At 41.0% G+C, this 27938-nt stretch overlaps 3 protein-coding genes across 15 annotated transcripts in view; 2 read left to right on the top strand and 1 right to left on the bottom strand.

Annotated features, from left to right (window-relative positions):
- ghra (growth hormone receptor a) overlaps nucleotides 1-7952 on the top strand; it is a 33445-nt gene extending 25493 nt beyond the window's left edge. For all 6 annotated transcript variants that reach the window (XM_061767784.1, XM_061767782.1, XM_061767785.1 and 3 more), the window contains 5 exons: nucleotides 612-771; nucleotides 856-946; nucleotides 1046-1115; nucleotides 1650-1879; nucleotides 2684-7952. In XM_061767784.1, the coding sequence (XP_061623768.1) occupies nucleotides 612-771; nucleotides 856-946; nucleotides 1046-1115; nucleotides 1650-1879; nucleotides 2684-3341 (1209 nt within the window). In that variant the 3' untranslated portion in view covers nucleotides 3342-7952. The remainder of the gene's footprint in view (nucleotides 1-611; nucleotides 772-855; nucleotides 947-1045; nucleotides 1116-1649; nucleotides 1880-2683) is intronic.
- Nucleotides 7953-10629: 2677 nt separating this feature from the next.
- On the bottom strand, nucleotides 10630-15677 carry selenop (selenoprotein P). 4 transcript variants are annotated; one of them, XM_061767790.1, is made up of 6 exons: nucleotides 15533-15601; nucleotides 15316-15368; nucleotides 14988-15226; nucleotides 13609-13821; nucleotides 12884-13001; nucleotides 10630-12780 (listed from the first exon to the last, which is right to left on the bottom strand). In XM_061767790.1, the coding sequence occupies exons 3-6, from the start codon at nucleotides 15191-15193 to the stop codon at nucleotides 12511-12513; spliced, it is 807 nt and encodes a 268-aa protein (XP_061623774.1). In that variant the 5' UTR covers nucleotides 15194-15226; nucleotides 15316-15368; nucleotides 15533-15601; the 3' UTR covers nucleotides 10630-12510. The 4 variants fall into 4 exon arrangements, with proteins under 4 accessions (XP_061623774.1, XP_061623772.1, XP_061623773.1 ...); XM_061767788.1 differs by lacking the exon at nucleotides 15316-15368 and having other exon boundaries at nucleotides 14988-15229; nucleotides 15533-15677; XM_061767789.1 differs by lacking the exon at nucleotides 15316-15368 and having other exon boundaries at nucleotides 15533-15675.
- Nucleotides 15678-18639: 2962 nt separating this feature from the next.
- znf131 (zinc finger protein 131) lies at nucleotides 18640-27840 on the top strand. 5 transcript variants are annotated; one of them, XM_061767771.1, is made up of 10 exons: nucleotides 18640-18809; nucleotides 18982-19049; nucleotides 19889-20024; nucleotides 20318-20419; nucleotides 20631-20775; nucleotides 24510-24615; nucleotides 24726-24911; nucleotides 25702-26083; nucleotides 26176-26306; nucleotides 27151-27840. In XM_061767771.1, the coding sequence occupies exons 3-10, from the start codon at nucleotides 19907-19909 to the stop codon at nucleotides 27676-27678; spliced, it is 1698 nt and encodes a 565-aa protein (XP_061623755.1). In that variant the 5' UTR covers nucleotides 18640-18809; nucleotides 18982-19049; nucleotides 19889-19906; the 3' UTR covers nucleotides 27679-27840. The 5 variants fall into 5 exon arrangements, with proteins under 5 accessions (XP_061623755.1, XP_061623756.1, XP_061623753.1 ...); XM_061767772.1 differs by lacking the exon at nucleotides 18982-19049 and having other exon boundaries at nucleotides 24726-24884; XM_061767769.1 differs by lacking the exon at nucleotides 18982-19049.
- The last annotated feature ends 98 nt before the right edge of the window (nucleotides 27841-27938 follow it).

Here is a 27938-nt window from a genome sequence, read left to right as displayed (position 1 = left end):
AATCAGGACGTGTAGTTTCACGTTTCCTTCCCTTAAAGCGGTGTCTCTTTTGTTGCACTGAAAGCCTGAGCAAGGCCTCCTGGGAAAACACAGGCTTACTGGAGGAAGTTAAGGGGAGGAGCTCTCGGTTAGAGGTCATGGAACCTTGTTAGGGCTCATTGGCTGTTCTGCCTGGTTTGCTAATGTCAGCATAGAAGTCATTCTCCAGATGTTTACCTCTGAAAATGTAACAAATATATAGTACACTCACTGGCCATGCAGATTAGGTACACCAAATGAGATCATGAAGAGGCAGACAACTCACATTCACACTGTTGCTGAGTAGGAACTGAGCGCACACTGCTTACACCGAAGTCAGGCAAATGTATCACTACAGCATTAGTGACCTCATTTTGATCTTCTTTAAGAAAATATGTCTTTAAAAACTAAACCTTTCGGGTTAAATAGGCAGTTCAACCCCAAGCACAAATTTTTTTTTGTCATCATTTCAGTTCAGGTCAACAGGAGCTACTCACTTTTCAGTCAACTGGGACTACCCTGGCCCCTATTGTTTATTGTGCAAGATGACCTAATGTTGTGGATCTCTGTTACAATCGTGTGTGTTTCTTCAGCTGGAGGTTCAGCTGCAGCCTCAAACCCAGCAGACAATCTATGGACTCCATGTAGGAAAAGTATACGAGGTGCACATCCGCTGCAGGATGAAGGCCTTCACCAAGTTCGGAGACTTCAGTGAATCTGTCTTTATTGAAGTGTCCAAGATTCCCAGCAAAGGTAACGTGTTCCACAAATCTTTATTCATTTGTAGTTTTGGGTCCTTGTGTGGGTTGTAATGTAATGCAACAATGTTTTTTCTAGATTCATTTTCTCTGCTCACATTAGTTATTGTTTTGGGAGTTGTGGCCGCCGTCATACTCATTATGTGGATTGTTGTCTCACAGCAGCACAGGTAAGAACTCAAACACACTAATTCACACGTACAGTATCACATGCACACACTTAGAAAATCATGTTTGTCTTTAATAAAATCGCACCCTTATCTTTGCAGATTAATGGTAATTCTGTTGCCACCAGTTCCGGCGCCCAAAATTAAAGGTGTGGATTCAGAGCTGTTAAAGGTACGTCTTTTTACGTAATTAATGTTTGTGTGTGCGTGCGTGCAGTACATTATTGTGCCGTGGGAAACATTAGGAGGATCCCAACCACTCAATACAAAATTAACATACAAAAATGTTGTGTAACCAATGTTTTTTTTTAATAGCATTTCTGTTGACATGCTGGGATCATTGTTCATCACAACGCCCACTCGCAGTCTCCACATCACTCAATGTTTATTGTTTTCAGTCTGCTATTAAAAAAAAAAAGAAAAAGCAAAAGACCAAAATTGATTATAATGTAAACAAGTGTTTTTGGAAAACTCTGTTTTTAATTATAGAGGGATGAAAACACGTCTGAGTTTAGCATTGTGCCGCTATTCACTCTAACACCATAATAAATACAGTAGACTTTGTAAAATCCCTCTAAAAGTGTCGAATAAATGTCAATGACATATCTTGTAAAGGACGACTTTCCGGTACAGCTCTTGGATTCGATCTCGGCAGATTGTGCTTGTAAACCTCATTTTCATTTCAAGTCATTTTGTTTCCATGCAGAAAGGAAAGCTGAACGAGCTGAACTTCATCCTGAGCGGTGGAGGGCTGCTTGGCAGTCCTATGTATTCACCAGAATTTTACCAAGATGAGCCATGGGTGGATTTCATCGAGGTGGACGTGAAGGATCCGGACACCGGGGAGAAGCAGGACGACCAGGCCTCGGACACCGAGAGGCTCTTGGGGGGCTCTCCGCATGTCAGACAGCGAGCGGGGTGCTCCAACGCCCTCAGGTACTTCTTCTATTCCTACCTACAGTGAAACGTCAGTCAAAGTTGTACAATTTTGTGCTCTCCAAGTACCACCATAATGACCAACATTATAAAACAAAATAGCGTACCATGCTGTAGTGTTCATAAAAGAAAATAACAGTGGTTGTTATTATTAAAAGCCACTATTAAGTTATGCAGAGTTAAAAAGCTAAACTGTACTTCAATAATGATTCAATTAACCGTATTGCAAAGAAAAGTTGAATACAAATTGTACCTACCGTAATTTGCCGTGTATATTTTCTTTCTCCCAGAAATGTGTCAAAAGTCGATAGAGCGCATTATCCCAAGTATAAGGAAAATGAAAACAAATATTTTATATTGTATAAATATATAGTTAGTTAATAATTCATTAATAAATGCAACTTTCAAGAGGCCAATGACTGGCTAGAATTTTTGCCTTTCAAGCGACTCAGAAGGGATTTCTAGAAAAGCAGTCACCACTGGCAAAGTTTTTCATCAATCCCGATTCGGTCTTGAAACTTGCCTACCTGTGTGATATTTTTAACCTGCTTAACGAACTCAAGCCCTCACATCAAGGAAATTTTGAATAAGATGAGAAATAAATTCATTAGAAAAAGAAATAGTCGGAATATAAAAGGATAAAGCTTTGTGACGTAAACTTTTGGCCCGTAACGAAAAGCAAAAAATCAAGTTCACAATGGCTCGTAACTCAAAAACAGCTAAAGTTGTGGCACTCGTAAGTCAAGGAACACCTGTAAAGGTTTGTATGTCATGCTTCTTAACATGCATCTACGGTCCTGACAGCGACCGCCTGAACATAGACGACGGCGCGCTCACGTCCACGCTGCTGCCGGGCCAGCCCGACAACAAAGAAGCCTGCCTGTGCGTCGACTCGGAGCGAGGGGAGAGGCCCCCGGCGCCCTCAGGTCCTCAGACATGGGTCAACACGGATTTCTACGCCCAGGTCAGCAACGTCATGCCCTTCGGGGGCGTGGTCCTGTCCCCTGGCCAACACTTACGAACGCAGGAGAGCGGCCCAGCCTCGAACCAGTCCTCGAAGAATGAGAAGAAAGATGGTGAGGAGGAGGAGGAGAAGAAGCAAAAGGAGCTTCAGTTTCAGCTCCTGGTGTTGGAACCGGACTCCGAGAGCAGCACCCGACAGATTATCCCCCCGCCTTACTGCTCCTTGCCCGGCGAGAGCTGCCGGTCCATCGAGCCTCGGCCGGCCGAAGCCTACCAGTCGCCTTACGTCTCTCCCGACTCCCCGCAGGCGCAGCTCTTTGCCCCCGTGGCGGACTACACGGTGGTACAGGAGCTAGACAGTCAACGCAGCGTTCTGCTCGACCCGCCGAACCTCCAGTCGGCGCAGTCGTGCCGACTGGAGCAGCACCCGCTCAAAGCCCTCCCGGCCATGCCCGTGGGGTACGTCACCCCGGACCTGCAGGGCGCGCTCTCGCCTTGAATGCAAAGTGCTTAGAGCGGGAAGTCGGCTGACTCCTGCCGGAAGTCAAACGAATCGCAGTGAGCCGGGAGAGGACTTGAACGTGCGCCCGCTGTCCTACATCCGCTCCCCCAAAAATGTATTTGCTGCGCTTCTTGTTCTGTTTCCTTGCAAACGACAGAGGAGAGACATTTTAAAGAAGCAATACGCATAAGTTTGGCGCATATCGTTAGAGAGTCGCCCAAGTCTTGACCTCGCAGAGAGAAGCACAGTTTCCCTGCCGCACAAGTTGCAAAAGAAGCATCCGCTGTTGTTTATACCTCTTATTATAATCCACATAATTGGCACAACTTTAAAAATCTACATCCTTATAAGAGATGTAGAACTATTAATATTCTGCTAAAACAGAGCAAGAAGCTATTTGATTTTTGTTATTTTGCTGCAAACCTGCATTAAAACCTTTTTTTTATAATACAGTGGACCCCCGCTTACACACGGTTCACCTATTTGCGGATATTTTTTCAATATTTGTTTTACCGGTTTTTCTTTTTCTTTTTCTTTTTTTCCCTTCCTTTCTTTCATGGACCCAACACCAAAAGCCTGCTTCTTCAAGAATTGTTTTGGTTTAAATAAATATGTATGTGTATATATAATACGTATACACAGTATATATAGTCACCAGCCGATCGCAGCTAATATATACCCAAAGAAATCACTTTCATTTTAAAATGTGGCCAAGTTGTGAATAATGTGGGGCTTGAGTGTATACACACGCGCTGACAATTTCTTTATAGTAACTGTGATAAACAAGCTCCAACACATGGCATTACGGTGCCTTGCTGGAGGCTGCTGTGAGGCGTTCAAGGAGACCAAGGAAAGTGCCAACGAGGCTGATGACCAAAGGGAAAGCACAATGCAGTTTATGGACATTTATTGGCAGGAACGGGATTTTCCCCTTGATCCTGGCCTCGTTTAATTTTGATTTTACTCGCATGAATCTTACATACTGTCCTTTAAGAAGGAACTGCAGCAACAATACTTTGAAAGCTTCTGTACATGCAGCACACACACTAACAACCAATACCAACTCATAGGCTACACACTTATAATGTTATGTTAATGTTTTCATATTCTGTATGTTTGTGTCAAATAATTCCGGGATGGCGACTGGACAGAGTCAAAAGAATGTCAAGGCGTGTCGTTAGGTCTAACTAAACGCAGTGTTAACAACCGCTTTTGCCACGGTTATGTGAATGGCTCGTCATGCCTGTGTTGATGTATCTTTAACTGATCATAGTAATAATAATATAATAATTATAGGATTTTTTTTTGTTTTTTGTTTTTGCCTGGCTATAAAATAATTGTAAAGGCGGCAGTGTGTTTAGATGAACTGGTGAGGCATCTCTGTGCATACATCCTCGCAGAATACATTTAGGATATTGGTACACGTGGACTTAAATGTAGTAGAAGTTGCAAAAGGGAATTTGTTTAAAAAGCTGCCCAGTTGTAACTATGCTTTTCTGTTTGTTTGTTTGTTTGTGGTTGAAAGTGGAGTCAGTGACAAGTGGAAAAGCTGTGAAAATGTTTTATAAAAGGGCTCGTGAGGTGACAAATTGATTTATCATTGTACTGGTCATAACAATAATGTTGGAAATCATTTGAATACAATGCGTATGCAACACAAATTCTACCGTTTTTTTTTTTTTTGTTTTTTTTTAAATTATATCTGGAACACAGAAAATACATTTTATGTAGATTTATTTTGGTTAATTGAATACTCTAAATTGCCCGTAGGTGTGAATGTGAATGCGAATGGTTGTTTGTTTCTATGTGCCCTGCGATTGGCTGGCGACCAGTTCAGGGTGTACCCCGCCTCTCGCCCAGAAATAGCTGGGATAGGCTCCAGCACTCCTGCGACCCCAGTGAGGATAAGCAGTACGGAAATCAATGTAGATTTATTTTTATTTTGTCTTACTAATCCCAAATATATTGCTGTGTTGAAGGGTCATTTAAAAGGGGACTAAAGCCAAGTTTGGAGGTGGCAAGAATACATTGTATGTACCCCCACTTCTCTAAACACGGTATTCTGATTAATATTGTGTGTGTGTGTGTGTGTGTGTGTGAGAAAGTAAGTCTGTGGACTTTTGTGTCTGTGCTTGTGTGTGTGGAAGTGGTAGAGGGCATGCATGTCAGTGCATGTGTGGAAGTGCGTGTGTAAGTACGCGTGTAGGTAAGTGCTTGTGTATATGTTTGTGAAGTGTAACTGTGTGTGTGTGTGTGTGTCATTTGCAGTTTGCTTATGAATGAAGAGAAACACAAGGATGCGTTTTCCCTTGTATGGGAAAGATTCCCCATAAGTGAAAGAAGTTTCCAGCAGGGAAGCCCCCCCCCCCCCCCCCCCCCCCCCTGTTTGCTGAAGCTTCTGTTCAGCATAGTGACTGTGAATGTGTACAAAATGGAATATGCGCTATGTAATGCAATCAGTGACGACCAGTGGAAAGGTCTTTTCTTCACGCTTTGGGTGCAGACGTTTGCTTCGACGTGTCAATCTACAGTATGTGTGTTTGCCGGCTCACAGTGAGTGCATATGTTGATTGCAACTTTTTTCTACGTTAAAGACACTTTAGACTGAGCACTTTGTGCACGTTTGTCAGACAGCGAATTGAGAATGAGAATTTAGTCAGATTTCATACAAAAAGTAGGGTTTACTTTTTTTTTGTTTTTTTGCCTGATTTTTAATTGAATATTTCCCTATTGAAACTATGGGGAAAGTTTTTGGTTTTTATTCATTTTTTTAAAGAATAAAGGATTTAGGGTTTACTTTTTTAGTGAAGTATTCCCCAAAATACTTAATTCTAGCATCATTGTTTATGACTTCCTACTAATGAGAATTTAGAAGGATTCAATATGACATTTTCATTTTCCTTAAATGCTAACTTAGTTTAAAAAAAAAATTTTGTTTTATATACTTTTTCTGAGAAGTGTTTATACATCGCAGTGAAAACATTACATGGTTTACTTAAAATTGATTGAAAAAAAAAAAAAAAAAGTCTAAAACCAAATAGTTTTTTGGAGGGGTTAATCATATTATTCATTATGAAAAACTTGTGGTTTAAAAATAGTATTTTGTTTTATAATTTTCAACTAAATTCTCATGAAAATTGAATAGGACAAATAGGAATGATTAAGTAAATGTTTAGCGTATACATTCAGTAACATATTTTAAGTAAAAAAATATTCTAAAAAAATACGACAAAGAAGTTTACAATCAATTTTTGTTAATGGGGAAATGTGATGTTCTAACAATTGTTTTTTTGTTGTCTGTTAAATTCCCGTGAGAACATGTTTAGCATCAGATGTTAGACTGACTATATTGAGTGTAGTCTGTTTTATTTTAATAATTAGACAATGAGGAACCATTTATTATCAATGAACTTCAGTTTTAAGCTACAGCGTTTGTGTGATTGGAGTCGTGTACTATGATGTACATATTTGATGTTTTGCACGGAAATTTTATGATTTGCAGGAGGTAGATCTTAAGCCCCTTTGAAATTTAACACGTGAGACTCACTTCTCCCGTCCAAATAGTATTATATTTCACAATTATGCGATTGTGTCAATATCGCGCTTTTGTTGGGTTTTGTGTAAAAAGCTCCGATGCGACAGGCTCTCTGTGTAAAAGAGGCGTTTAACGTTTCTAGCGTTAAACTGCGAACATTGTTGTGTTCCTCTTGCTTTGCTTTTATTATTATTGTTTCCATATTTCGGGTCTCCAGCTTGTTTTGGGTCTCCAGCTTGTTCTTGGTCACATGTTGCGCATTTGGGCGTCCAACTTCGTGCTCAACAGCATTTTCATTCAAGTTCAGTGGTACCTCGATTTACAAGTTTAATTTGTTCTGTGACCACACGTGTATCTCAAATCAACTTTCCCCATTGAAATCTTTGAAAATGGCATTGGTCTGTCGCAGCGCCCCACAAAATACCAAGAAGTTTGTGTCATGTGTTTTTTAATAAGATAAATAGCACTATATATTATTGTACTGTATAAAAATATACTGTATTAACATAACTAAATAGACATTTTTTTGCTATAATTCCATAGATGTGCTGCTGCCACCGGTGTGTGCGTGACATGGAGAATATCAGTCTTTTTTCACAAAGCAGACTATACGCCTGTGAGTATCGTTATGCTCTGTGTAGGTGTTTGCACCATTTGTGTTCAAATATCAGTTGTTTAAAGGTTTATAACAACCACAATTTAGATGCTAGTTTCGTTTAGCTTGAAGCAAGCACACTTGGCATCTTTTTTGATGAACTGTTCACTTTTCCGCTAAACTTATAAAAACTAAACGAGCTCAAAAAGCAAAAAAAATAAATAAACATCACCTGAGCGACGGCTTATAACTGGAAAAACTTGTAAATCGGGGCACTCATAAGCCATGGTACCACTGTAACTTCTTCCAAGCTGCAATTTTATTTGGAGCACCGACTCATGATGAATGCCGTTTCATTCAAAGCTAAGAACAATGTAGACCTTCAGTGATGTGTTATTGTTCTCTTTCCAGTTAAGCCTTGTCAGTGTTGTATCTGTGATCGATAAGCTTGCAACACAATAAATGTAAATATACCACATTTTAACTGTGCTAGTGGTTTTTGTTTGACTCGTCGCGCACTATTAGCCCATCAGACAGTGACACCCTTTTAAACATGCCGATTTTAGGAAATATTCATGGTTCCAAAATCTGTTATGAATTTTGACGTTCAGCTCCTTGTTGGACAAGTTTGTACAATACAAAAAGTTAAACAAAGTTCACTTCTAATAGTTATAGTGCATTTTAGCTTCATGCCGAAATTTCAGCTGAAAGCCAATTATCCTCATATAGTGACCTCCGCACTTCTAGACACTTGCCAGCAATTTGTCACCAAGTCTATTTGAAACAATGGCCAAAAAACTACTACTAATAATAATAATAATAGCTGTAATACCCAATTAATTCCATTGACCCATGCAAACATTGAACGGCTGTGCTTATGTGTTTGTGTGTAAAAATTGCAGGACATTCTTTCACCCTCTTAGTCTGATTGTATTTCTATTGTTTATGTGCGAAAAAAAAATGGCAGAATGACCTCCTGTCACCCCGTGTGTGTATGCATGTGTGTCTGTCTGTTTCGATTATGTTTTTGTGAGTCAACTGCAGGATGAGTACCTTTCACCCTATGTCTGTATCGATGTACTGTGTGCGTATATGTGTGGAAAAATGACATGATGCGCTTTCATCGTGTGTGCGCGTTAAGAATACAGGCTTGTTTGTGATCCACATAGAGGCAGACTGTGTGGATGAGTTCACATGTCGTGTATGCTTCGCTCTCACTTCCAGGCCTGAGTGGTGACGAGAAAGGTGATGGGGTGGGGGGGAGTGGGGGCTGGGTGATGGCTGCAGACCCCGGGAGAAAGCTTATTGGCCAATTAAGATGGAGGCTGTGTACCGCTGCTCTGTATGGGGCCTGATTGAATCACACAGACCGCCACTCACAGGACATTGCGGGTAATTAGCCATAAGTCACTCTTCCCCTTGTATTGGATCTTCAGGCCAATTACGCCCACACAGGCAGAGCACCTCGGCCTAAACTCATCGCCTCCGCTTGCTTGTTGACCTTTTCAGACATCCAGTCTGACAGGACGGTCAGATACATGGCTCCGAGCTGAAGGTGGTGCACTTCGAGGCTTGAAGAGCAAAGTGTCTCGACTAAACTGAATAAAAACAATTAATAAAAAGACTTTGTCGCTGTACAGTGCAAACAAGTTTGATTAAGCGGAGTAAGCACAAACAGATAATCAGGTCGAATTTGAGTATTTTTTTTCTCCCCATTCTGATAAAAGTCAGAAAATGCCCGGTTATCGGATGCCTCGAAAAGGTTATCCTGAGCGATTATCCTATGTTATGAAGTAGGTGAGAATATTTTTCTTACTTGTTTAAAAAGAGGTTGTGGACGACGATCGTAAATGTTAAACCTGTTCAATCTTTACGATCCTTATAAGTGTAGTCAACACAGAGTTGGCCCGAGCCGTTGACTCCGTGATTGTCATGTGAAACACAACGATAGCCAATTAGAAAGCGGAAATAAATATACCAAAGACTATGCAAATACAGTATATGTAGAATATAGACTGATATTATGATGCAGAGTAAATTCTATTCATTTAATACCTAGAGGTTACTTTTACTAATTTCACATTGGATAATGTTGTTTTAAGTCAGTACAGTTTCCATTGTTGAATATTAATCGTAATTTCTGTGGAGACTCAGAAGCGATTTCTGATTTCTAAGTAAACATTTACAATCTAATGAGATTCACAGTAGTTTCCCCCAATTTTTAAGAGGTATTCATTCCAAAACATGTTTATTATTCTGGTTATAATTTGATGTGTTGTAGAACTGCACCGTATACTACTTGGAGATGTTTAGTGTTTATATACTACTGGATTATATACACGACAATTGATAGGGCAAAATTAAAAATTAGTTGTACATCTCTGTGTAAACCACAAATATGGGTGAAACAAGTCTAAACTTATATTAGTTTAAGAATCTCATTAGACGGTGCAAGTGTACCTAATGAAATGCCCGGTGAGGCCATAAATTAAAGGCCTTAGACACAATTTTACACGTTTCTTTTAAGCACTATGCTTATGCTTTTGTCTCTTTTATTGATTTTTGTCGTCATCTGCTGGCCATATTTGGAACGTGTCATAGTAGCAACAATTTAAAAAATATATCTACAGCATCTGGAATTATAATAATAATAATAATTATTATTATTATTATTATTATTATTATCATGAGTAGTAGTAATAGTAGTAGTAGTTATAAATTACAGATCAAAAAATATTTTTACATAGAAAGCTAAAAATTAGTTTTAATAAAACAATGATATTATTATTATTATTATTATTATTAGTTATAAATCACAGGTCAAAATAATGTTAGACATAAAATAGTTTATTTGCAAATTATTATTATTATTATGTTCATATTATAATTGGTTGGACATCACAGTTCCAAAGAATATTTGGAGATATTATAAAAACCTTCAAATTTAGTTTTTGATAATACAACTAATTCGTTGAAACGTTATTCTTATTTCCATGTCAATTCTATTTGTTATAAATTGAATTAAATCATATGCATTTAGGTACAAAATTAAAAAAATATAGATGCACTGTGAAATATTATTATCTAATCACAACAGATTTGCCCAATTTTGTGTTGCCATCTTGATCCAAAAGGCACAAATGCAAAAGAAGCCATCCAATCAAAGTTTTATTCCACTTGCCCTTTCACATAGAATTCACACACTCACTTTACAATGCGTTCGTCTGCGCAGGCATCAGATTTCCGGGGTGACATTTCACCTTCCCGCGGAAACCATCATTAAGCACAGCGTGTATTATAAAAGTCATTCATCCTCTCTCTCTTTGTGACAGTGGAAGCTTGCTGCTTTGTTTAGATGTGTGCAAGAAAAAGAAAAAAAATATACTGCTATAGTAGTCAAAGCCAAGAAACGGCCTGCGATACGAGTGACGTAAAAATTTAAACTAATGAAAAATTTGATTAATACTGTGCTTAACCTCATAATTAATGTCCCGCAATAGGTCAGTGCGCCCAGGTTACGCCATCCAAAGATTAGCTTCTGATGCTAAGCTTCCTCACATTCTATACTTATTACTGGTTTTAACTGCATTTTCCTCCCCCATATTCTCAGCTAGTGATTCCCAACCATTATTAGGGTGCCGGAAATTATTGTTGACTTTTATCTTTGTGCATCTTTCTATGCCAGCGATGTATAGTGACAGGCAGAAAAATTAAATTCTCTTCCACTAGATGGCAGAAGAACATAATTAACCTGTGTACAGCTACTCAAATAGCACACAAAAAAAAAAAACCCGAGTAATTGACACCCCTCCTAAAATTGGGAAATTGCCAACAGTACATCACAAACTACAATCCTAGACAATTTTGTGCCATTTCCAACTCATCTTCCAACTTTATTCTAGCAAATAAATGGCTGACAGATGATTGGATTTTGAAGAAATGTACCCGAAGTTCCCGTGTAAATATGGCTTACGTAACTCAAACTATACTTCGCTCGTCCCCGACATTCAAAGCCACTTTTTGAAAAAATTCTATTCAGAGAATGCTTTGGTGACATCTTGTCATGTTGGAAGTATATTGAGTTGACGCATCTCCACTGAGAAGCAAGCTTTTGAAAAATTTAAACAATCTTTTTTTTTTTTTTTTTTTTTTTTTTTAGAACCTATTCTGTTACTGAAAAACTCACCTATTTGCTGTTATTGTGCGCTTTCTGAAAGACCCCAAGATTCCACAAGATGGCACCAAAGCTTTGTCTCATAGAAAAGTTGTACTACTTTTAGAAAATCACTCCTACTTTTGTATGAGACAGGGCTTTGATATCTTGGACCATTCCGGAAGGAACACCAAAACAGCAAATAGGTAAGTCAAAAAAAAATTAAAATGAAAACAACGGATTTTTACACTTTTTGTTTGATGGTGTGTTGAGAGATTTTTCAAATAAAATATGTCTTGGCTTTGGCTCAATAAAGGTTTTTCACTGTTTTGGGATGCCTAATGTGAATTTTTAGAAAACCCCTGTCCACCTTGTTCCTCAACGACTCGTGTCTCATCCCTGCCATCCTGACTTCACCCAGACGCCACTAGAGCGTAGTTTGTGCGCCTGATTTCATAAAAGATGGAGGGGTCCAAAAGGGGGAAACGGTCATTTGGGAACATGGTGACCTATCTGGACAACGAGTGACGTGAGCTGGTGTGGCTATACGAGAATGACATCACGGCCAGCTTTACAGATGACCTCATTCTCAGCTCACGACCCCCGGGGGTCAGGCTCACTGTTCCGGCTGAGGCGGCGGTCAGTCGGCGGGCGCCGAGCGTCACTGTCAGGTCTCGCTGACGCGATCGGCCTCGTCGCCCGGCCCGTGTCACCGTCACGTGGCGGGTAGCGCCTCCTGACAGTGTCACAGGCCCGTCTCGCCCGCCTCGCCAAACAGCTTCCGTCAGTGTCAGCATCAGCTGGCCGCGGGAGCGGCGTCGGCGTCGGAACCGGCGCTCCAACGTCAGTTGGGTTTGGAACGTCACCTCCGCTTCACGGGGGCTCACGGGCGCTGCATCACCGGCGCCCCCTGCGCCTCCTGGGGCGCAACGTGTAAGTGCCCCTGGTGAGCCTGTTGCCCTAAACTGTGGTGACTTTTGCTTTGCGTTTCGTGGTTTCCGTGGTGATGACCCATACTGGGGTCGTGTGCGTGGTGCGCATGGTGGTGATGGTGGTGATGGTGACCATGCTGTCCAGGTTCTGCGTCTACTGCCGGGGCAGCATTGGGACGCGCTTCTGTAGTTACTTGACACTCTGGCGGGATTTCAGCACTCTGTGGAAAATTGACGTGAAACAAGTTAACGTGTGAATCTATTGGCAATTTGGAGTCTGTTTTTGGGAAATATATATATATTTTTTAATAATAATAATAATACCTCATATGTGCAGGTACCACATAGGCGATTGCAGTAGGTGTCCTTGATGGCACCCTCAATGTGGCCTTGGCCAATGATGGAATATGGAAGTGAAACCTGCCGTGTAAGGCGCCCACATCTGATGGTGAAGAGAGAAAAAAAAGAGGGCACAATTACAGATGCTTATATTTATACGAGGGGTCCTCGGTTAATGGCGGGAGTTCCATGAGTAATTTTCATAACTTCCCCATTATTAATTTTTAAATGTAAATATACCACAAACTAAGATTCCAAAACATGCTAAAATAATTTCAAATGCATCCAACATTACCCATAAAAAAATTAATGATTGTGAATATCCAAGTCACCCTCCGTAACTTCCACTAACAACCCAGGCTAAACATCGCTCCTCCCCTCCTCTCAGTCGAGATGTATCACTTCAACATACTTCCTTGGCACCAATTACTGCTTTCCTATTAGGCATGGCTTTGCCGCCATATTGTCTTATATAAAAAGTTTAGGCAGAGGTTCACTCTACAATGAATATTTGTATGATTAACACTTCTAAACCATAAATAGAAAACAATAAAATAAAAAAAGTTAGGCGCGCCAAGTTAGGGTTAACCCTTAATTGTAACTCCCCTAACCCATAAATGTGCGTGCATTCTTGAAACTAATTCGTAACTTCATTAACCGAAGACGTCCCTATATCGTGCACATTTATTATCACGTTCAGTTGTTTAAACCTGTCATAGATGAAAAAGTCATCCTTGGCTCCGTTCAGCAGCAGCCACACGTCCGGCTGGTCCTCTTGCTGTTTGTAGAGCGCGATGTTCTGCGATATTCTCTGTTCCAGCATGGGATGGAGCTGTTGTGCTTGGGGCCCCTGATGGTTGATGACCATATAGGTCACGTCCTTCAAACCCTCACTCTCCATCTGCAGGCGCAGGCTATCCATTCTAGAGGCGGGGGGGAGTGAAAACAAAATACAAAATAAAATGTCATCTCATATTTAGTGTGGAAGCTTCAAAAGTGCTAAACAATCCTTTCTGTGCTGCTGGTTGACTTTCATGTGGTTTTAACATTTTTTCCCATAAGGAATAATGTTAATGTCCACTATGTTCTATGATTAGCGGTAATTAGCTATTCAGCAAGTGTTTAAAGAAACACTTTAACATTCATTTCACTGGATTTTCACTTGTACTGGATATGTCTCATTAACTCCCAAATGTATTTGTTTGATCGCACAGATATTATTCTGTTGGATGAATGTCAGCAGGTGGATACAAAGGTTAAATGTACCTTCTGCCATCTAGTGGACGGGCATTTAATTGTTCTGCCTGTCACTATACGTCGCCGGCATCGATAGATGAACAAAAGATACATTGTTTGCTGTAAATAAATAATCATTTTCGGAGTATTTAGGTGAGATTGAGTAATTCCCTGCAGTGCACTTGATGATTTCTTCTGGCACAGTGGTTGGAAATCACTGCTTAAGCTCGCTAAGAAAATTTGGGTTGAACTCTCGGACAATTTTTGGGAGCTTTTGACTTCAGAGTACAGTGGAACATCAGGTTATGTATTTAATATGTTCCGTGACCCCATTCTTAAACCGAAACGTTTGAAAACCAAAGTCATCTTTCCCATTGAATCAATGGAAATGCAATTAATCCGTTCCAGCCATAGAACAATGTTATATTTACCTTATTTTGATCATTGTGTGGTTAAAAATAAATACTGTGTAATGTAGAAATGGGTGAAAACACAATTTATGATTATGAAATAACAGTGGGTTTGTTCGCAAATCACGAGTACAGTAATGTTTACGTTCTTTGTGGCCACCACCTCCCACAATGCAGTGCAGCTTTTGACAAAAAAAACAAACAAAGAACCTAAAGCATAGAGCCGATGATGTTAATGCGGCACGAGAAAAAGCATAAAGTTCTGAGCCTTCCGCAGCCACGCCTAGACTGTTCGTAAACCACAACTAGTATCTAACCCGAGGTAATTTCTTTGTTTTAATTATTCACAAACTGAATCGTTCATAAATCGAGATTCCACTGTATGATCACGTTCTGACCAGAAATACTCTTTATAACAAATTTGGAGTCTAACGACTACTTACCTGGATGCCTGCACCAAGCAGAACAGTCAGCTGGCCTGCAAAAGGGCCACCACCGTCACCCGGCCCATCGCCACCCTCATGGGGTCCTCCGACCCGATCCTCCAATCAGGCGGCGGCTGACAGCTGGGCCTGGCACTCCCCTCGCTCTCCGCCCCGCCGCCTCGGAGCAGGCAGAGAGCGAGGAGCAGGCTGAGGCTCGCCTGCATGCCTCCTGCACCTCCTCGCCTCTCCTCCCCTATCTTCTGAGAGAGAGATCACCAAAGATGTCGCTTTTTGTAACACATTTGCATTCAAACATGTACAATAACTCCACCCAGGAGGTTCGAACCTCGGAAATGTGAGGCAGAAGTGCGAACCACTACTCGATCCTCCTGCGCTCCTCTTAAAGTAAACAGCACAATTTCACAAAACAATCGTTGTTTTGTGTTATTTCTATGTAAATAATGAGCACAAATGCGGACAATCATGGAGTAAACATCCACGTTTTAAGCCTTGTCTGTCCAAAAATTTATTTTAAATGTCATTTTAAAAATAACCTATTATACCTGTTTGTCGAAAGATTGCCTCTGCACAGCGTTGAGTTGCAGCAGCCCGTTGTTCAAAAACAAGAGTGTCACGTTAGCCGCTCTCCCCTCCTTTTATACTGTGCCTGTTTTTGTCTGCCCAAAGCAGGACAAAGGTCAATCTGACCTTCTTCTTTTTTTTTTTTTTTTTTTTTTTTTTTGCTGATGGCGACACTTCCCCCCCCCCCCCCCCCCCCCTGTAAAACGTGCATCCCTTTAATCGTGAAAATTTCATTAGGTTGGAAATATTTAGTGATCTCTGGCAGCCTGACAAATTACTTAAAGAGGAAAAAATGTGGGGACTGGAGACATTGCGTGCATTTGCATTGTAATTTCAAAAGGAATACATATTTTAATACTTTGAGGTTTTTTATAGGCACGAAGGTAGTTGAAAACAAGTTGTGCAACACTTGGAGAGAGGGGAGGTGGAAAAGAACAGAGGGTGGATCGCTTGTCAGTAGCCAGAATTTTTGTGCAAAGTCCATATAAAGACAGGCAGATTGACGTCTTTAACTTTTAGAATAATTGACTTATTTCTAGAGAAAGTTTATATTAAAAACAATGTAATAATTAGGATAGGGTGTGTAAATAAAAATTTTGGTTGCTTGGTTTTATGCAAAAAAAAAAAAAGGTTGCATTTAGGGAGTTTTACAGTGAAGAACATTTTTTTAAATTGTTATAAAAAGGCTCAAAGTCTGAGTTGACATGTTAAGTGCATGCAGGAACAGGCCATAAGGATGAAGTCATTGGTGGGGGGGGGGCCAGGGGAGGGGGAAAATTGACTGCGGTCAGAGACATGAGTTGCACAAAACTTTTTTTTTTAAGCCAAAAAAGCAATAAAGACTAATTTGAACGAACACATCAGCATGCCAAAATCGACATTGCCGAACCTTGATGACCGTATGAGTTTTCTAACTGGGTGAATTCCAAGTTGCTCTAATTTAAAAAAAAATATATTATTATTATTATAATTTTCCTATAAGAAACGATGTAAAGGGAATTCATTCAGTCCAGGCTCAACGTCGTCGTAAACCTTTATCAGCTGTACAGACTATATGTTTGAAGTAAAATTGCAACATGATTAACTGTCATACAAGTGTCACATCTGCCTCACAGTTTACCGTTTCTGGGTTCAAATTCCAGCTCAGCCCTTCCTAGTGAGTCTGAATGTACTCCCAGTTCCCCCACATTTAAACATGCATGTTAGGTTCAGTGAAGACTCTCAATCAGGGGTGTCAAATTCAATTTTGGCGCGGGCCTCACTGTAGTTCTGGTTTTCCCTCAGAGGGCCGTTATCAGAATTAGCTTTATTGGGCAAGTACGTTACAAGAAACACAAGGGATTTGTTTCTCTTATGACTGCGGAACCATATAAATGTATAATCGCCTCGTCATGTCATTACATGCAATGCAAAAACACAAAATCTTACCAAGGATATTTGTCTTATTTCTAGTCAAAAATAATTAAAATAAGACTCATCACGTAAAAATAACTTCTTACTCCACCTAAATTTTGTCCGACCTATTTCAAGTAAAATTACCGTAAGACAAGTGAAAATTTTGACCCACTTTTCGTACAGCTGCTTTGTTTTCGTTGAGTTTAAAATGGTCCAGGGTCTTGCCTCACTTTCTTACTTTAAAACACATGCCATTTTTCAGCATTATTAAACATGAAGAAAATTTGAAATTTTGGTACAGGAGAACATGAAATAGATGCACATGATTTGCTTGTGCCGGCCACATGAAATGATGTAGCTCGGCCGGCTCTTGCCCCCAAGCCTTGATTTTGACACCTGTGCTCTAAATTGTCCATAGGTGAGAATGTGAATGGTTATCTGTCTGTAGGTGCCCTACAATTGGCTCGCGACCAGTCCAGGGCATATCCCCACCCATGCCCCGAAATCAGCTGTAATAGGCGTCACCCTAATGAGGACAAGCGCTATAGAAAGCGGACAAATTAATATTATTCTGAGCAGCCATTTCATCACATTTTTTTTTCTCTTTGACATTTGCTCCACAAAAGTTATGGAAAAAAAAGCTGAGCTGAAGCCTCATAAGATTTGCTGGAGTCGTACAAAACAGCAAACAGCTGGAGCCACTGTAACTGATGAGAAGATGAACTAGGACAGTAAGGGTAAACTACTGTGTGTTGCATCATTTTACTTGGTTGTAAAGACAATCAAAGTTGCCGTTCGAGTTTATTTGGTTCGTAAAACAGATGGACCCAATAAATATAACTAACTAGAACTAGAACTACCAGTAGATGATTCCCGAAACTTAGTGTAATTCATTGACAAAGGCTGGCACCGCGCACGTCGACCTGCTCGAGTGTTGTTGTTCAACACAAGCGCTTTCTCATACTTTTAACCTTCATTTTTTTTTTTTTTTTTTTTTTTTTTTTTTTTTTTTTTTAAGATCTTGCTCACGAGAGGCACATGCAGGGCTTTGATTTCAAGGGGAAGATTTGGGCAAAGGTATTAACTACAAATTTTCAATGAACGTAACTGTTGCTGCTAATTTTGTTGAATGGAGGTCGCACTGACGAATACTTAAATGACCACTTAACGGTCCCACTTAAAAAATAACATTCTGAAATAGGCTGCTGTAGAAATAAGTGATAAGAGATTCTTAATACTCTTGAAATTGCACTAATTTTTTGTTTAGAAATTTGAGATTTCTCATGTGATTTGCAACAAGATAATAATCAATAAATTTGAATATTTTCAGAATGTGCTTGTTACTGTTTACACTAAAACAATAGGCAATTTTGATTTTATGAAGTGGAGAGGAGATGACCCTCTGCTGACCTTGGGAAAGGATTGCATTTTTAATTTAAAAATCAGAAGCTCCCTCTACTACACATTAGCAATGCACTGTACAGAATACTACTCAGAAATTATACACAAATTTTATTTTTGAGGATGTTTTCCATCCTGCCCTTGTGCGAACAAACTGGAATTTGAAGGGTTAAAAATATAAAATGAATTAATATTTTACACCAAAAACAAGAACTGATCAACTTATTGCAGGAAAACAACAAACAAACAACAACAAAAAACAACAATGCATCTCATTTCTCCGTCGCTGTCACCAAGCAACGAGGCGTCCATTATCATCGCAAAGGCTTCTGGGAATCCGAGGCCTTTGCGTCCAACGACCGCCCTTTTCGGAGCAAGCGAGACAAGCACAGCCAGCGATACATGCGTCGAAGAAATTATCACCGACAAATATCTCTCCGAAGCGCCACAAACCACCTGGAGGTATGCTTAGCGACGCTTTTCGTCGCGTGTTGTGAGCCGTGGCGCTCGGAATCGGAAAATGTGACCGGGAAAAAGTGTATTTTAATGCGCGGTTTGATGACGTAATGTTAATTGTCCAACGCGAAATGGCGAGCATGCTAAGCGGCCCGTTATTGTTATCGGCAACTCACAGGTGGTGCCCTAGGGTTATTTCCACCACGTTCCGTCGCAGGGATGATTACATAGACGTATTTGACACAGGTAAGACAATTTGGAGGATTTAGTTTTTTGTGAGTGCGTCCCTTGGATACAGTTTGGTGATTTGTATTGGGTGTGCTAACATGGAAGTAAGCTAGCAGTGATGCTAGCATGGTAATAATATGTCGCATCATATCTCATTTGGACCACAATGAAGCCCTCCTGTGGTTTTAATATTCAAATTGCACAAGTTTTGCATAGTCTGGTTTTAAATGTTGTCCGTTTTTTTAAAAGTAATTAATTAAGCAGCAACTTTCCAACTGCTAGTCACACTAGGCCCTCATCTGAATATCCTGCGCCTTCCACTATACCATCCGTTACCATCTTTTCCTCATTAGTCCCAAGATCTCAATAAATAAATCAAGATCTAAACTTTCTTTGACGTTATCATAGTTTATTTTTCATACCGTGTCATCATCCGCATAGGTTGAAAAGAAACTAACAAGCTTATTTTGACAAAGCTACGAATAGAAAGTGCGGGTATCTGTTTTCAAATGTAGTGGATAAAAGTAAAACGTAATCTAAAAAATAAATACTCGTGTCGTGGATTGTTACATTGTGGCTATAGTGACTCAGAAGGGGAAAACATCATCTACACATTTAATTTAGACTTCTTGAGACTTGGAGACTTCCATCCAGAACAGGAGATGTTAACCCCTTTCATCCAGACTGCAAATGAATGGACCACGGGCTAATGTAACCATAGAAGGCTCGCTCACAGACAGATTTTCAGACATAGGCTGCTAACAAAAGAATTACTGGGTGGTTTTTGTCATACATAATGCGTGGGCAGGCACTCCAGAAACCTATCTATCTGTATTCCGTTTCTCTATTCCTCATAGGAAAGAATCTGGTGAATAATGGCGGCTGAAGTCATAGGAGGCAGTGAGTTCCCAGATCACTACAAAGTCATGATGGACAAACTGAATGAACAGCGACAGTTGGACCAGTTCACAGACATCACTTTGATTGTAGACGGTAGGTGGATTGTATAGACCCAACATCCTCTCTAACTGGAGCTAATGCCTATATCAATTTTTTTTCTTTTTAAGCATTTCCATGTACAGATGACTCATATCCGATATGGCCATGTTTACACTGATGGAGCGTGAAACAACCTGCGTGCGCAGACACCCAAATTGCTGCACATAACTCCTCAAGCGTCAACGCGAAAAATAACAATGAGGCGAACCTCCTCCTTGAGCAGTGCAGTGTAAATCAAGTATGTTGTGCTGCTTGGATGTCCTAAACAAGTATCTCTTCTCTCATAGGGCACCAGTTCCGAGCACATAAGGCAGTGTTGGCAGCCTGCAGTCAGTTTTTTCACAAGTTCTTCCAGGATTTCACCCAGGAACCCCTGGTGGAGATTGAAGGTACTGCCATGCTCTTAACGCAACTCTAAACGCTGTCTTTTAACTCATTGGAAACTTCCCTTTGCATCTATTTGTGGTCAAGTGTTTATTTACAGGCCATTTGACGAAACAGGCTAGTTATTTTATGAGGAACTATGGAAATGAAATCGTGCCAAAATACCTTGTATTCCTAAACCTTAAACACCACCGTTGCTTTGTCATTCTCATGAAGGAGTGAGTAACATGGCGTTCCGGCAACTGATGGAGTTCACGTATACGGCCACGCTAGCTGTCGCGGGCAAAGAAGAAGCCTTCGATGTCTGGAAGGCTGCCGAATACCTCCAGATGCAGGAAGCCATCAAGGCACTCGCCAACAAGTGAGACTCTCTTAAAATGAAGTTGGCCTCGTGTCGATGTTTGAAAAGTGCACACACTTGTTTGACTGCGTTTGAGCGTATTCTAACAAACAAAATTACTTTTCACTGCTAGTGAATGGAATTCTTCATCCCGAAAAGAAACAGAAAAAGTAAAACAAACTTAAATTTAACATTAAGCAGTCTGTATTTTCATGACCATAGGGTGCACCGTAATAAAAGGGCAGTCTCAGTTTGGGGGTCTATTTCTGTATTTTACACATACATAAGGTGCACCGTATTATTGGGCGCAGGCATGGTAAAACATACGCTAGCTTAAAACATATGGTAGCATGCATGCACGCTAAAACAATATTTTTAAAAAGGCAGCGGGAGCAAAACTGAGTTCGGTTGTACTTTATTGAAGTATTTAACAATGTACTCACGTTATTTTTTGATCAATTCTCATCCACAAATCCATCAAAGTCCTCATCTCCTGTATCCGAAATGAACAGCTGGGCAAGTTCTCCATCAAACCTCGCGTCATTGTCAGAGTCAGTCTTGTTGCCGTGCGGCTCCTCAGAAATGATGCCGGCTTTGACGAAAGCTCGAACAACAGTGCAAGCAGACACGTTAGCCCAAGCCTCCACAATCCAGTCACAAATTGTGGCGTAACTCGCCCAACTCGGGCCACCTCGCCTTGTTTCCGCGGAAACTCAGCTTTGTCTTCTTGACTTGGCGAAGCTCGTTTTCCGGCTTCCTCCACTTGCGAACCATGGATTCGTTGATCTTGAATTCTCTCGCGGCTGCTCGATTCCCATGTTCCTCCGCGTAACTGATAGCTTCCAGTTTAAACTGTGGTTCGTAAGCGTGTCTCTTTGTAGGTGCCGTTTTTCGACTGCGATCAAGCCAGCCCCCACTTGTAAAGTAGCAGTCAAGCCAGTCACCCCTAATTCTGTTCATACTAGGTATTACGGTAATAGTTCGCCAGCTCGCGGCGAAAGCCACCTTCAAAATAACAGCTTCCCAATAATACGGACGTCAGTGCTCTTCGATTAAGGAATGCAACCAGCAAGGTTAATTTGAATCTTGAGCTACATCTAAAAAATGTAGTTTATTTGATGTCTTAGGAAAAATAAATGGTAAATGGACTGCACTTATATAGCACTTTATCTACATCATCACAGTGCCCAAAGCGCTTTACAAAGCCTCACATTCACACACGCATTCATAAACCAATTGGCGACTGCTGCCATGCGAGGCGCTGCCAGGCCCCCTGGGAGAAATTAGGGTTCAGTGTCTTGCCCAAGGACACTTCGACATGCGGACGGACAGTCGTAGCAGGGATTTGAACCTGTTCTACCTACTGAGCCAAAGCCACCCTAAAATAATCCCCTTGGTATTGCAAGACAAGTCCAGATCTGTGTGACAGACCACCAAGGACTCCACTAAAAGAGGTTTGATGAAGATCTGATATTGTATTTCAAAATAAAAGTCTCTGAAAACTGCATATTTTGCTGTCGTTACCCCTGACTGGAAATATGTTAAAAAAAAATCTATGAGATATCGCAAAGCCGGTCCAGTGTAGTGTTGCGATATCTCATCGATTTTTTTTTTTTTACATTTTTTTTTGCGATACCAAGGGGATTATTTTAGGGTGGTTTGTAAATGTGTGAATGTGAGGCTTTGTAAAGCGCTTTGGGCACTGTGATGGTGTAGATAAAACGCTACATAAGTGCAGTCCATTTACCATTTATTTTTTATAAGATATCAAATACACTACATTTTTAATGCATCTCAAGATTCAAATTAACCTTGCTGGTTGCATTCCTTAACCGCAGAGCATTGACGTCCGTATTATTGTAAGCTTTTATTTTGAAGGTGGCTTTCGCCGCGACTTATTACTGTAATGCCTAGTACAGGGGTGGCCAACTAGTCAGAGACTAAGAGCCACTTTTTTTTCTGTGTTACTGCAAAGAGCCACATCATACACATGGGTACACATGAACATCATCTTTGAATCATGTATGCACGCATACACAGACCTCTGCTCAGCCAGATCTAATGAAAATAACCACACCAACATGATGATATCAGTAATTTTCAACAGTTCACATTGTGTGCACTGTCTCACACACACAAACTCTCAGTTCAAGCAAGTCCACAAACAATAATAGAATAATTTTCAATAACATCTCTCTCTTACTATGCTGCTTAGTGAGACTTCCGATCATGGCTGGCGCTCCATCCGTGGCTATTGCAGTTAGTTTCGGTATGGGCAGATTTGCTTTTGCAAACGCAGCCATCATTGCTTCTTTCACATCTATGCCACGGGTTCTGTCTTTTAATGGCACAATATCAAGGAGTTCTTCTTTGATCATACATTCATTTGACACAGACCGTGCAAATATTGCCAACTGAGGCTTGTCTTGTATGTCACAACTCTCATCCAATGCCACACTAAAATACTCACATGCTTGAAGGTCAGAGTGCAACTGTGATTCAACAGCTGTATTAATATCCGATATTCTGCGTTTAACACTGTGGCGGGACAGTTGAACCTCTGATACGCTCCGTTTTAGTTTGTCGTCTCCAGGAGCCAAGATTTCAAAGGCGTCAATGAGGCATTTTTTAATGAAGTCCCCTTCGTTGTATGGCTTTTTAGCCTGTGCTATGTTCCAAGCCAGCTGATATGATGCAAGCGTTACGGTCTCCGAGTGTTTTGTAATTTTTTTGAAAAACTGCACCTGCTTTTCTGCCTTGCTTTTCAAAGCGACCAACTTGTTCTTGCGAAGTTCAGTCCCTTTTGGAAATTCCTGTTCGATGTTAGGGTGGAGTGAGCTGAAGTGACGCTGAAGATTTGAAGCTTTGAAATGCGCTAATGCTGCGTGACATATAAGGCAGATCGGCTTGCCATTACGTTTAACAAAAAAATATAAACTCTCCCACTCTGGCAAAAACGTCCTGTGTTCTTCTTCATATTTTCGTTTGGCTGTGCTTTTTTTCCCTGCCATTTCAAGAGGTAACTTGACGGAAATTGTTTACAACACAAATGATGTCACACCAAAGATTCTCTCGTCGCTCGTTTGACGTCACTCAAACAGGCTTACATGGTCAGTGTGCCATCTAGCTGTAGGGGGAGTGAATGACAGCGCCAGCCAATCATTTTTGACGCATGTCATGTGACAGCTCCTGAAGAGCCGCATGAAACTAGTTAAAGAGCCGCATGAGGCTCGCGAGCCGCGGGTTGGCCAGGCCAGGCCTAGTAGGACCAACATTAGGGGCGGCTGGCTTGATTGCTACTTTACGAGTGGAGGCTGGCTTGACCTTTCGGGGGTCCTTAGCCAAAACCGATGTTGTTTTGCACAATGCACATACCGATGCTATATACCTACTGGGGGCGCACCTTTAGCGTCATCTTCACCTGCACCCTTCCCCCTTTACTTACGCATGCTGTCCTCAGCCACGTCTGCTTTTCCTCTGTATAAGCAGCGTGTCGGCAGGAAATGCTCCCAGTCAGTCATTACACAACAACATTTATAGATTTTGGAACTCTGTGCACACGTACGGCGCCCCGCATTATAACGAGCCTTCCAGTTTGGAGACAATTTGACTTTTAAGTGTGCCTTATAGTCGTGAAAATACGGTACTTTTTTTACACGTTATGTGTATGATATGTTTTTGGAACACCCAGTGTCATAAATGTTTAATTTTGTTGTTGGGTACATAATATGAAATGAGCACGTCTCCTCTTGTAGGAGAGATGACAGTCCTTCAGTGATACCAAAGAGCAACAGTAAAAAGAGGAAGATTGCTGAGACGCTTTGCGTCATCACAGAAGCCCTACCCATAGTGGAAGAACAGGTTTGTAGTTTTGTGGTTGTCAGTTAAGTTAATACCACTTTTTGTAAAATAGCAAATTTATTAAATGTTAAAATGATGTGGAGTTGGGTGGCCTGCATATGTTCTCCCAGGTGGAGATAGCGATGACAGCGGACAATGCAATCGAGGTGGAGGACTCTGGGCTAGAAGAGGTGGTGGACGCCGCAAAGAACGCCCAATCAAACGACTCCGCGTTGGCTCTGCTAGCAGACATCACCAGCAAATATCAGCAAGGGGAACCTTCACTTCAGGTCATCAAGAGGGGAGAAATGGAAGAGGTGCAATGAGCTGCAGGCGCTCCAAAAGTGGCACCTTAACATACAAGTTTAATTTGTTCCGTGACCAAGCTCGTCACTCAATTTATTTGTTTATCAAATCAGTTAATCACTGCTTTTTTTGCTAGGGGTTTTAAAAAAATAAAAAATAGCACTATTGTATAAATACAATAGAATAGTGTAGATACATAAACTGGTTTTATAAAGTGTAATTATTGTATGTATTGTAGTATTCGTATGTTGGATGTGTTCCTGTAAGGGCTGTCCGTGGTCTAATGATGTCAGGAGATGGAATCGGTTAGTCTGCGTGTGAGTGTCTGGGCTTGAGTAGTGGCAAACAGCAGCTCCTAGCGGATGGTCTCATTTTGTATTGTTCGGCTGTTGAAAGTGCATCTTTTAACAGCCGAAAGATCAAATTCTTCTCTTTAGTTTAAAATGGCTTGCTTTAATGTATGTGTATGTTATTTTGGGATACGTTGTGATTTGAATGCAAAAATTATGATTTGGGATTTGTTGTTGCAAACAAACTCGCAAGTCAATTTGAATCTCCACTTACTCATTTGTACCTCCAGTCATTACAGTACCTTAATTGCGCCAATTGTATTATTTATTTATTTTTTTTATTCACTTGCGTGGCAGCGTAACCAAATCTCATTCGTAACACAAAGCAAAAATAATTAACAAAGTGGCAGCTTGTAAGTCTGGGCACAGGTACCAATGTTTATGGTTTGTCTTTCCTATTTTTGCCTCTGAGTTTATTAACATGACTTCTGGTATGGTTTTGTCTATGTAGGTACAGGAAGTCCTGTATCAGGAAGAAACGGTGACTGCCTCTAAGGTGCTGGAGAACGTGGAGGTAGTGGAGGTCCAGATTTCCGAAGTGGACAACTCGTTCCGCTGTAGCAAGTGCGACCGAACCTTTAAGATGTACTACCACCTCAAACAGCACCTGAAAACGCACCTGAGTCTGCTGAAGAAGCCGCACGTGTGCAGCCACTGCGGCAAAGCCTACACGCGGGAGGGCGCCTTGAATCAGCACTTGAGCTCCTTCCATTTTGATGTGGAGGAACAGGCCCAAAACCAGAAAGCCTCAAAGAGAGTTCACGTTTGCGAGTACTGTAAAAAGCACTTCGACCATTTTGGACATTTTAAGGAGCACCTGCGAAAACATACTGGTAAGGCAGAAAGGAGGTTGTCTATGTTATGGTGTTTCATGAAATTACGTTACATCAATCTTCTTTGTGCTTGCCTTTGTCTTTATCTGTAGGTGAAAAACCATACGAGTGTCCAGACTGTCACGAACGATTTGCGAGGAACAGCACGCTGAAGTGCCATATGGCGGCCTGTCAGAACGGGGCCGGAGCCAAGAAAGGACGCAAGAAACACTATGAATGCCAGGTAGAGTCCAACATAGATATCCCATATCGAGGCATAGATTTTTACATTGTCATGTAATAAGCAGAACTAATATGTTGTCTTTGCCAAGGTTAAGCAAAATGTACTGAATTCATCAGTGAGACTTGAACCCTTTAAGAATTTTAATGACAAAAATGTAGGCATGTAAAGGAAGTTTGTTTTTATTATGGTTGTAGCTCACCCTCCCATGGATGACTTCATGTTTTACTTCTTTAGACATCATAGCAGTTGAGACTGAATCAACAGTACATCTACTGGTTGCTGTATTGTACTGTATTGTATTCCATTTTCCTTCAATTGCTTCGAGACACTAAGCAACATTTCACACAATCGACAGAATTAGTTTATAGTTAGGCACATATGCAAAGGGCTACTAGTTTGATGTACATGTACATCTCAATTAATTAGAATATGGTAGAAAAAGTCAATTTATTACAATACTCTTGTCAAAATAGTTGATAAATTGATTATCGTTTTTTTGTCGATTAATCGATTGTGGTAATCTCAACCGATTCAGTTAACTTCTTAATGGCGATTATTCCGTTTCATGCAGTTGTGGCTCGACCAAATTGGTGTTGACTAGCCACATAAGGATTACCGAAATATCTGCATAAATAAATATTGATCAGGTATAAGATTTGCGATTGTTCGCCTCCATCATTTTACGAGCAGATTGGGGAGGAAAAATCGCTATTAACAGAAGAGACAGTACAGACATCCGATAATCGGGCCATTGCTGACTTAAATCAGTAGGGGGTGAAATGCTCACATTCGGGCTAACTTAGTATGTGTGTAACCTGCTTAAGCTGTTTTTCTTGTCCTCTAGGTATGCAGCAGTGTCTTCAACAGCTGGGACCAGTTCAAAGACCATCTTGTGAGCCACACTGGAGACAAGCCCAACCATTGCACCATGTGTGACTTATGGTTTACTGACCCTCAGGAGCTAAAGGCTCACCTCAAAGACGTTCACGCCATAGAGGACGAAAAGCCGAGCGAAGAGCTGGTCGTTACTGACACAGTAGCGACCGCAGCGCTCACGATCACCACACAGAACATCGAGACCACGGAAACGGTGCTGCTGGACGACGGCATCCAGGTGGAGCACGTCACAGTAAACCCCATCGAGGTGATTGAGATGGAAGAGACGACGACAGTCGTGGTGGACGACGGAGGGGTGGCCGAGATGTGCGAGGAGGATGTCGAGAGACTGAAGAAGGCCGGCGTGCAAATCCAGGTGGTGCGCGTGTCCTCCAGCGAGGTGGATGAGCAGCAGGTGACCCACCCTCAGGTGGAAGTGGAGTTGGACGGAGAGATGATCAACATGGAGGAAACGATACAAGCGGTGGTTGTATGAAAAAGTGAGCGAGCCATGAAAACAATGCTTGAAGGATACTGAACACCTAGTTCCTGTTTTTTTTATCATCAAGCTCGAACTTCCTGAATTTTGCCAAATGGACAAAGATGTGGATTTGTCATGTTGTATTTATTTTAAAGTTGTCATCCTGTCGCAAGTTGAGCCCTGAGTGCTCTTGCTTTTTTTCCTCTCTTTTTTTTTATTTTGCTCAACACCTACTGGTATTCCTCAGTGGTCAAGGTGCAGTTTTGTTCCAGCTA

This window comes from Phyllopteryx taeniolatus, chromosome 3, assembly GCF_024500385.1.
Source record: "Phyllopteryx taeniolatus isolate TA_2022b chromosome 3, UOR_Ptae_1.2, whole genome shotgun sequence".
NCBI lineage: Eukaryota > Metazoa > Chordata > Actinopteri > Syngnathiformes > Syngnathidae > Phyllopteryx > Phyllopteryx taeniolatus.
The sequence above is the reverse complement of the archived record's forward strand: the minus strand, read 5'-3'. Positions and strand labels throughout refer to the sequence as shown.